Raw genomic sequence first — 8,708 nt, forward strand, 5'->3', positions numbered from 1 at the left:
GGCGGATCACGAGGTCAGGAGATCGAGACCATCCTGGCGAACACGGTGAAACCCTGTCTCTACTAAAAAATACAAAAAACTAGCCGGACGAGGTGGCGGGCACCTGTAGTCCCAGCTACTCGGGAGGCTAAGGCAAGAGAATGGCGTGAACCTGGGAGGCAGAGCTTGCAGTGAGTAGAGATTGCTCCATTGCACTCCAGCCTGGGCAATAGAGCGAGACTCCGTCTCAAAAAAAGAACAACAACAACAAAAACAAAAAACCCCAACAAATTCAAAGCAATCCCTATCAAAGTCCTATGGGTCTATTTATATATAAATAGAAAAACCCATCTAAAATTCTAATGGAATCTCAAGGGACCATGAATAGCCAAAATGGTCTTGAAAAGGAGTAACAAAATTGAAGGTCTCATACCCCTTTATTTCAAAACTTCCTACAAAGTCACAGTCATCAGACTAGTGTGGCATCAGTGTAAGGACAGGAATATAAACCAATGGAATAGTAAAGAGAGTTCAGAAATAAACCCTTGCATGTGCAGTCAACTGATTTTTGACAAGGACCATTCAATAAACTGCAATTGTGCAGTCTTTAAAAAAAAAAAAATAGTGCTGGGAAAAATAACCATGGGCAAAATAATAAAGTTAGACCCTCATCTTACACCATACACAAAAATTAACTCAAAATGGATTAAAGAGGCCAGGCGTGGTGGCTCAGCCCTATAATCCCAGCATTTGGGAAGGCATGGGGTGGGCGGATCACTTGAGCCCAGGAGTTTGAGACCAGCCTGGGCAACATAGGGAGGCCCCATTCTACAAAAATTGGGTGAGGTGACACACACCCGTAGTCCGAGCTGCTCAGGTGGCTAAGGTGGAAGGATCACTTCAGCCTGGGAGGTTGAGACTGCAGTGAGCTGTGACTGTGCTGCTGCACCACAGCCTGGGCAACAAATTGAGATCCTGTCTCAAAAAGTATTTTTTTAAATGAATCAAAGACTTAAATTTAAAAGCAAAAACTACGAAACTCTTAGTAGAAAAAAATCTTAATATTCTTGGATTAGTCAACGGTATCTTGAGTGTGACATCAGAAGTACAGGCAATAAAAGAGACAAATTAGACTTCCATCAAAATTTAAAACATCTGTGCATCAAAGGATACTATGAAGAAAGTGAAAAGACAATTGATAAAATGAGATAAAATATTTGCAAATCATGTATGTGATGAAAGATTAATATCCAGAATATATAAAGAATTCCTACAACAAGAAAACAACCTAATTTCAAAACGGGCAAAGGATTTGAGTAGACATTTCTCCCAAGAAGATATACAGACGGCCCTCACAAATCATTAGGGAAATGCAAATCAAAACCACAGGCCAGGCGCGGTGGCTCAAGCCTGTAATCCCAGCACTTTGGGAGGCCGAGACGGGTGGATCACGAGGTCAGAAGATCGAGACCATCCTGGCTAACACGGTGAAACCCCGTCTCTACTAAAAAATACAAAAAAAACTAGCCAGGTGAGGTGGTGGGTGCCTATAGTCCCAGCTACTCGGGAGAGGCTGAGGCAGGAGAATGGCGTGAACCTGGGAGGTGGAGCTTGCAGTGAGCTGAGATCTGGCCACTGCACTCCAGATCAGGCAACAGAGCAACACTCCGTCTCAAAAAAAAAAAAAAACAAAAAAAACCAAAACAAAACCACAGTGAGATACCACCTCACAACTACGAGGAATGGCTACTGCCAAAAGAAAAAAAAAGAAAAAGAAAATAGCAAGTGTTGGCAAGGATACAGAGAAAGTAGAAACCTCATGCACCGTTGGTGGGAACATAAAATGGTGCAGTTGTTGTGGAAAACATCTGGTTCCTCACAAAGTTAAACCTAGACTTACCATATGGCCCAGCAATTCTCTTCCTAGGCATAGCCCCAAAAGAACCAAACAGGGACTCAGACAGACACACTTGTTCATGGCAGCACAATTCACAACAACCAAAAAGTAGAAACAACCCAAGTGTCCATCAACAGATGAATGGAGAAACAAAATGTGATTTATCACACAATGGAATATTCAGCCATAAAAAAGGAATTCACTTTTGATTCATGCTACATGGGCAAATCTTGAAAACCTAAGTCAAACAGCCAGACACATGATTCCGCTTATATGAGGTATGTAGAACAGGCAAATTCACAGAGACATAAAGTAGAACACTGAATAACTGTTTAACGGGTGCACAGTGTCTATTGGGATGCTGAAAAAGTTTTGAAGACAGATTGTGGTGATGGCTGCACAACAATGTGAATGTGCTTAATGCCACTGAACCGTACACTCCAACATGGTTAAAATGGTATATTATGCATATTTACCACAAGAAAAATACCGAAATAGAAAATAAATCCAGAAGTACATTCAGGTTTATACTAAATGGGGATCATTCTCCTCAAGTGAGAACGGCTCACAACACAGAAACTGCTCATATTTTCCAACCATGTTAACAGCTCAAAGGGACAAAAACTATGGGATCATTTGGAAGATACGGAAAAGTACTTGAAAAATCCATGACTAATTTATAAAAGCAAGATTGTGAGTAGAGATGAACACTCTCCACCATAACAAAAAAGATCTGCATTCCTAACGAGATGGAACAAGCGAAGGGCAGCTGACCACCAAAAGGGTTGGGACTTGCTAGACACCCAGGGGCCAGTTTTTCCACATTTTCACATTTCTGAGATCAGAATGAGTCTCAAGGCCTATGTTTCCATTTTACATTTTCATTATCAAATTAATGGTGTGTCTTAAAATCAACAGGAATTTGGTACGAGAACCTGCTTTGGAAGGCTGCGTGTGAGCTACACAGCCACAGCTCAGAGAATGAGGGAAACACCATCTCCACAGTTCTGAGATCCAGAGCCCCTTTGAAAGACTCTGAACCCAGAGTACTCCTTTAAATACACATAAAAACATGAGGACTATGGTATAAATTCAAGTTCAAAAGGAAATCTTTGGAGGAAAAAATATAATTAAAAAATTGGGAGAGGCAAAGAGGGTAGTGTGAACGAGCCAGTTGTACATCTCTCATGACGGAAGTCCATAAATACTAACATTGGTGAAGTAATAAAAGATACAAGCGTACTGTTCAAGTGACTCGACTACCCACCAGATGAGGTAAACACAGAAACCCAGAGCATCAGGTCTGCAGCATGAACGTGCAGGTGGGGAACATGGAGGGAGGCTCTTCTACTTTGTATTCAGTCTCTAAGCCAGAGCTGACAGAAATGTTCTCTATGTGTGCTGCCCAATTTGGTAGTCACTAGGCTTCATTTAGCACTTGAAATGTGGCCAAGGAAACTCAGGAAATAATTTTATTTATTTTTAAGAGGTAGGGTCTCTATGTGCCCAGGCTGGTCTCAAACTCCCGCCTCAGCCTCCCAAGTAGCTGGGACTCCAGGTTTATGCCACCATGACTGGCTGTAAGTTGCATTTAGTTTTAATAAATTTAAACAGCTGCACAGGAGTGGTGGCTACCATATTGAATGATGGAATTCTAGACTTAGAATTATTGGGCATGCATTTTTTTTAATTTGAGAAAGATGATATTAAGCATTAGATGGTACTAACTATAATAGTATAATAAAGTACGTCTCAAGCATTTTATTTAATTTATTTAGTTTGTTGAGACAGAGTCTCACTCTGTCTTGCCCAAGCTGGAGTGCAGTGGCACAATCTTGGCTCACTGCAGCCTCCACCTCCTGGGTTCGTGTGATTCTCTTGTCTCAGCCTCCCGAGTAGCTCGGACTACAGGCATGTGCCACCACGCCCAGCTGCTTTTATATTTTTAGTAGAGATGGGGTTTCACCATGTTGGCCAGGCTGGTCTTGAACTCCTGACCTCAGATGATCCACCCACCTTGGCCTCCCAAAGTGTCGGGATTATAGGCGTGAGCCACTGTGCCTGGCCATCTTAAGTATTTTTAAAAAGTAGTTAATAGCTCAATAAGTTTGCCAGATTCCAAATTACATTTAAAAACCAAAAGCTTTCCCAAATAGGAAGAAAAAGATAAATTTGAAAATACAATGGAAAATGATGTTAATAGAACACATAAAAACTCCTGAAGATAAATTTAGTAAGAAATTCACAGGACCTAAATGAAGAAAACTATTGAACTATAAAAAGAATACAAAGGAAGACTTAAATAAATGCACAGACATAATTTGTTGTTGGAAAAGACTCCACATGACCCAAATATCAATTATTCTAAACGAAATCCATAAACTCAGTGCCATCCAAAGCAAATCTGGGCAGAGGGGGAGAAGCAAAAAGATTCCAAAACTCATCCAGAACAACTGAAGAGCCGGAAAAATACCATATGCTAATAAGAGCAAGGAAGGGAAACCTGCTCACCACCTATCACAGCACCCATGCCATGAGACTCCCTTATAAGCATCAAGACCACATCACATGCAGGTGGGATTCTGGTGCATGATTAAAGAATTTTCCAAATCAGCAGGGAAAAAGTGAGTGATGCAGATGACTGGCTAGCCATTAGGAAAGCAATATCTGGTTCCTTCTCTCAGTCTGTGCACTAAAATAAATTCCAGGCTGGTCAAATATTTAAATATCAACAAACAGGCCAGGTATGGTGGCTTATGCCTGTAATCCCAACACTTTGGGAGGCCGAGGTAGAAGGATCACTCGAGGCCAGGAGTTTCAGATCAGCCTATGCAACAGAGATGCCATTTCTACAAAAAATTTTAAAAATCAGTCAGGTGAGATGGTGTGTACCTGTGGTCCCAGCTACTCAGGAGGCTAGGTGGAAGAATCGCTTGAGCTCAGGAATTTGAGGCTGCAGTGAGCTAATGGCACTACTATACTCCAGCCTGGGTGACAGTGCAAAGCTCTGTCTCAAAAATTAAAAAAAAAAAAAAATTCTAATTGTAAATAAACAATTTTCAGGGTAAAATCTAAATATTAGAAGAAAGAAGTGGAATATGCCCCCCTAAGGCTTCTTACAGCATCCAAAACTACATGGAAAAGAGGCACACTTAACTACAAGAAATGAAACTATAAAACACAGTCAAAGATGATCCTGGGGAAAATATTCCTAACACTTTTATATAATAATTTTCCTTAAAAAGCTCTAATTTCGGCCGCGCACGATGGCTCACACCTGTAATCCCAGCACTTTGGGAGACTGAGGTGGGCAGACCATGAGGTCCGGAGATGGAGACCATCCTGGCTAACACAGCGAAACCCCGTCTCTACTCAAAATACAAGATAATTAGCCGGGCGTGGTGATGGGCGCCTGTAGTCCCAGCTACTCGGGAGGCTGAGGCAGGAGAATGGTGTGAATCCGGTAGGCAGGGTAGCTTGCAGTAAGTGGAGAGCCACTGCACTCCAGTCTGGGCGACAGAGCAAGACTCTGTCTCAAAAAAAAAAAAAAAAGCTCTAATTTCCCTAATATATAAGCTTTAACAAGAGAAAAGGCTGAACTCAACAAAAATGTGAACAAAGGACACAAAAATAATTCACAGAAAAAACATGAAGCCAGGTGCGGTGGCTCACGCCTGTAATCCTAGTACTTTGGGAGGCCAAGGCAGGTGGATCACGATGTCAGGAGATCGAGACTATCCTGGCCAACACGGTGAAACCCCGTCTCTACTAAAAATACAAAAATATTAACTGGGCGTGGTGGTGGGCGCCTGTAGTCCCAGCTACTCAGGAGGCTGAGGCAGGAGAATGGCGTGACCCGGGAGGCGGAGCTTGCAGCAAGCCGACTCCAACCTAGGCAACAGAGACTCCGTCTCAGAAAAAAAAAAAGAAAAAACATGAAAAGTTACCATACTTAAGGCTTAAATGCAAATCAAGTGCAGTCTCTCATTCTGCTCCTAACAGTATAAATTAGTATATTATTGATGTTACTTTGGTGATAACCATTAAATTGTTTAAAAAGTACAAAAATAATACATAATTGCTATGTTTTCCACAGCATAAATTCATAGGCAAGCTTTACTTTCTAAAGTATACATGTCTATGTTGTTTGAATGGTTTACAATGACTGCTGTTTATTTATAGAGACAGGGTCTTGCTCTGTCACCCAGGCTGGAGTGTGGTCATGCGATCATAATTCACTGGGACTACATGTATGTGCCACTACACCAGGCTAATTTTTGTGGGTTTTTTTTTTTTTGTAGACACGAGGTTTCACCATGGTGCCCAGGCTGGTCTCTAACTCCTGAGTTCAAGTGATCTGCCTGTCTCAGCCTTCTAAAGTGTTGGGATTACAGGCGTGAGCCACTGTACCCAGTCTGTTTATTTTTTATTTATTTATTTATTTATTTTTTGAGACGGAGTCTCGCTCTCTCGCCCAGTCTGGAGTGCAGTGGCCGGACCTCAGCTCACTGCAAGTTCCGCCTCCTGGGTTTACGCCATTCTCCTGCCTCAGCCTCCCGAGTAGCTGGGTCTACAGGCGCCTGCCACCTCGCCCGGCTAGTTTTTTGTATTTTCTAGTAGAGACGGGGTTTCACTGTGTTAGCCAGGATGGTCTCGATCTCCTGACCTCGTGATCCGCCCGTCTCGGCCTCCCAAAGTGCTGGGATTACAGGCTTGAGCCACCGCGCCCGGCCCTGTTTATTTTTTAAAACAGAAATCATACAGAGCAAAAGCATCCCCTTGAAGGTATATTCCACTCTCTCTCCCTTGGCCGGGTCATGTCTGATAGATTAAACACAAGGAAAACAACACAAAGTACTGTGGCAAAGACAAACTGTTCCCAAATGAACTCAAAGCTTACCCTGATTGCTTTCAGTCCATTGGACACTTTATTTTCTTCCACAACTGCAATCACTTCCTGTCCAACATTCAGAAGCACTTTGCTAGTCACAGCATCACTGGAGAAGTAGATCAAATCATCAATCATGCCATAATCGCTGCAGTACCTTGTCACGACACCCTGTACAGTTTTCAGTTTAGTGTCACCTGAGATGGGTAAACAAAAGTTATCTTGGCCATAAAAGCAAGGGCACACTACAGTGAAGTCCCACCAGAGAAAGGCAGAGTGCAAAAGCCTCCATGAGGGACTGTTGCCTAACGGGCTGACTTGAGAGAGAGAATCCCATCAGAGAGTGCTGTGTCTCGAACGTGGGGTTTGGGGGCAGACAGTCCAGTTTCCTCTGAAGGGCACAGGTAGTGGCTGTGGAGGTGACAGCCCTGACTCCACAGCGGACTGCGGGGGTTGACTCCCAGCTCTTCTACCGCCATTGGTGTAACCCTGGACGAGGTCCTTAACTACTCTGGGCCCGTTGCCATCTGTAAGATGGAGACTAATTGTCACTACCCAAGGGAGCTGCTGGAGGGTTCAGTGGCAGAACACACATGCATGTACGGACCTCTGCGTGGCTGACACAAGTGCTATGTAAACTGCCACGTATATCAGCATCTGGGAGACATTAGCATGCACGGTTTTATTAGCACTCGATCGATTATCTTCTTTCATCACCATCAGCAGCAGCCTTAGAAGACTGGAGAATCTCAACAAACACGCTGCTAGAAAAAGTTTGGGGCTGGGCAGGCAAGTCTGACCCAGGCATCCCTCAGCCATTTGGCTACTGCTGCAGCCATGGTCCTGAGTCCTGAACGCGCCTTTCCTGCAGCTTCCAAGCCACAGGAGGAACCTGGGGCGCCGGTTATGGTACAGGCAAGGAATCTTAGCGCTGCCAAGAGCTGGAGCTCCAGCTCCAGCTAAGAGCGTTCTACCGAAGAGACCCAGATCTGCGGAACAAGTGCTCCAGGTAACAGCCGGCCCCCCGGGCATCGGCCCCTGTGGATCCAGAGGCCCTGAACACGCTGCCTGCAGCAGGAAGCTCCCCTCCTGAAGCCTGCTCCTGGTTTCTCTCACAGAAGGCAACCAGGGACCCACTACTGTGGATTCCATTCCCACAGAAGGAAACATCGGAAGAAGCCATCAGAACCTCAGGAGAGGCTGGGCGCGGTGGCTCACGCCTGTTATCCCAGCACTTTGGGAGGCCAAGGCGGGTGGGTCACCTGAGATCAGGAGTTCGAGACCAGCCTGACCAACATGGCGAAACCCCCTCACTACTAAAAATACAAAAATTAGCCGGGCGTGGTGGCAGGTGCCTGTACACCCAGCTACTCGGGAGGCTGAGGCAAGAGAATCGGTTGAACCCGGGAGGCGGAAGTTATGGTGAGCCGAGATCGCGCCACTGCACTCCAGCCTGGGCGACAAGAGCAAAACTCTGTTTCACAAAAATAAAACAAAAAACAAACAAAAAAACACCTCGGGAGAAAGGAATCGTGCGGGAATCCAAGCGCATCCCGGGCTTTAGGAAGATGGATTCGGAAGCAAGGCAAGGAAAAGGCGCGCATGGGCGCAGCGCGTTCTGAAAGCACAGGCGAGGTCCACCGGGCCGCGTTTTTCGGGGCCTTCTAGGGATACAACCGCCGGTGGCGCTGCCCACAGGGAGGAGCGACGTGGAGAGGCGCCTCGGCAGCTGCTCGGCCCAGAAACACAAAGTGAGGGCGGGAAGGGGGGGCCAGTGACACCGGCGAGACCTCACGGAGGACGGGCGCCCAGGGCGGCGGGGCGTGTGGGGTCGGCAGCCTGAGGCGAGCGAGGGGAGATGAGGAAAGGCCGGGCCCAGCGTCTCCCGCTGGCCGCACTGCACTCAAAGACCTCGGGGCGCGGCTCCCTCGTGGCTGACACGCG

The 8,708-nt window shown here is 45.5% G+C and overlaps 1 protein-coding gene across 1 annotated transcript in view; it reads right to left on the reverse strand.

Moving 5' to 3' along the window:
• Positions 1–8,708, reverse strand: part of MOV10L1 (Mov10 RISC complex RNA helicase like 1) — a 70,015-nt gene extending 61,307 nt beyond the window's left edge. The window contains exons 1-2 of the mRNA XM_011942246.1: positions 8,439–8,708; positions 6,777–6,961 (exon numbers count right to left, since the gene is read on the reverse strand). Coding sequence (XP_011797636.1) covers positions 6,777–6,902 — 126 coding nt within the window. The 5' untranslated portion in view covers positions 6,903–6,961; positions 8,439–8,708. The remainder of the gene's footprint in view (positions 1–6,776; positions 6,962–8,438) is intronic.

Source organism: Colobus angolensis, unplaced genomic scaffold (genome assembly GCF_000951035.1).
Source record: "Colobus angolensis palliatus isolate OR3802 unplaced genomic scaffold, Cang.pa_1.0 Scaffold208, whole genome shotgun sequence".
NCBI lineage: Eukaryota > Metazoa > Chordata > Mammalia > Primates > Cercopithecidae > Colobus > Colobus angolensis.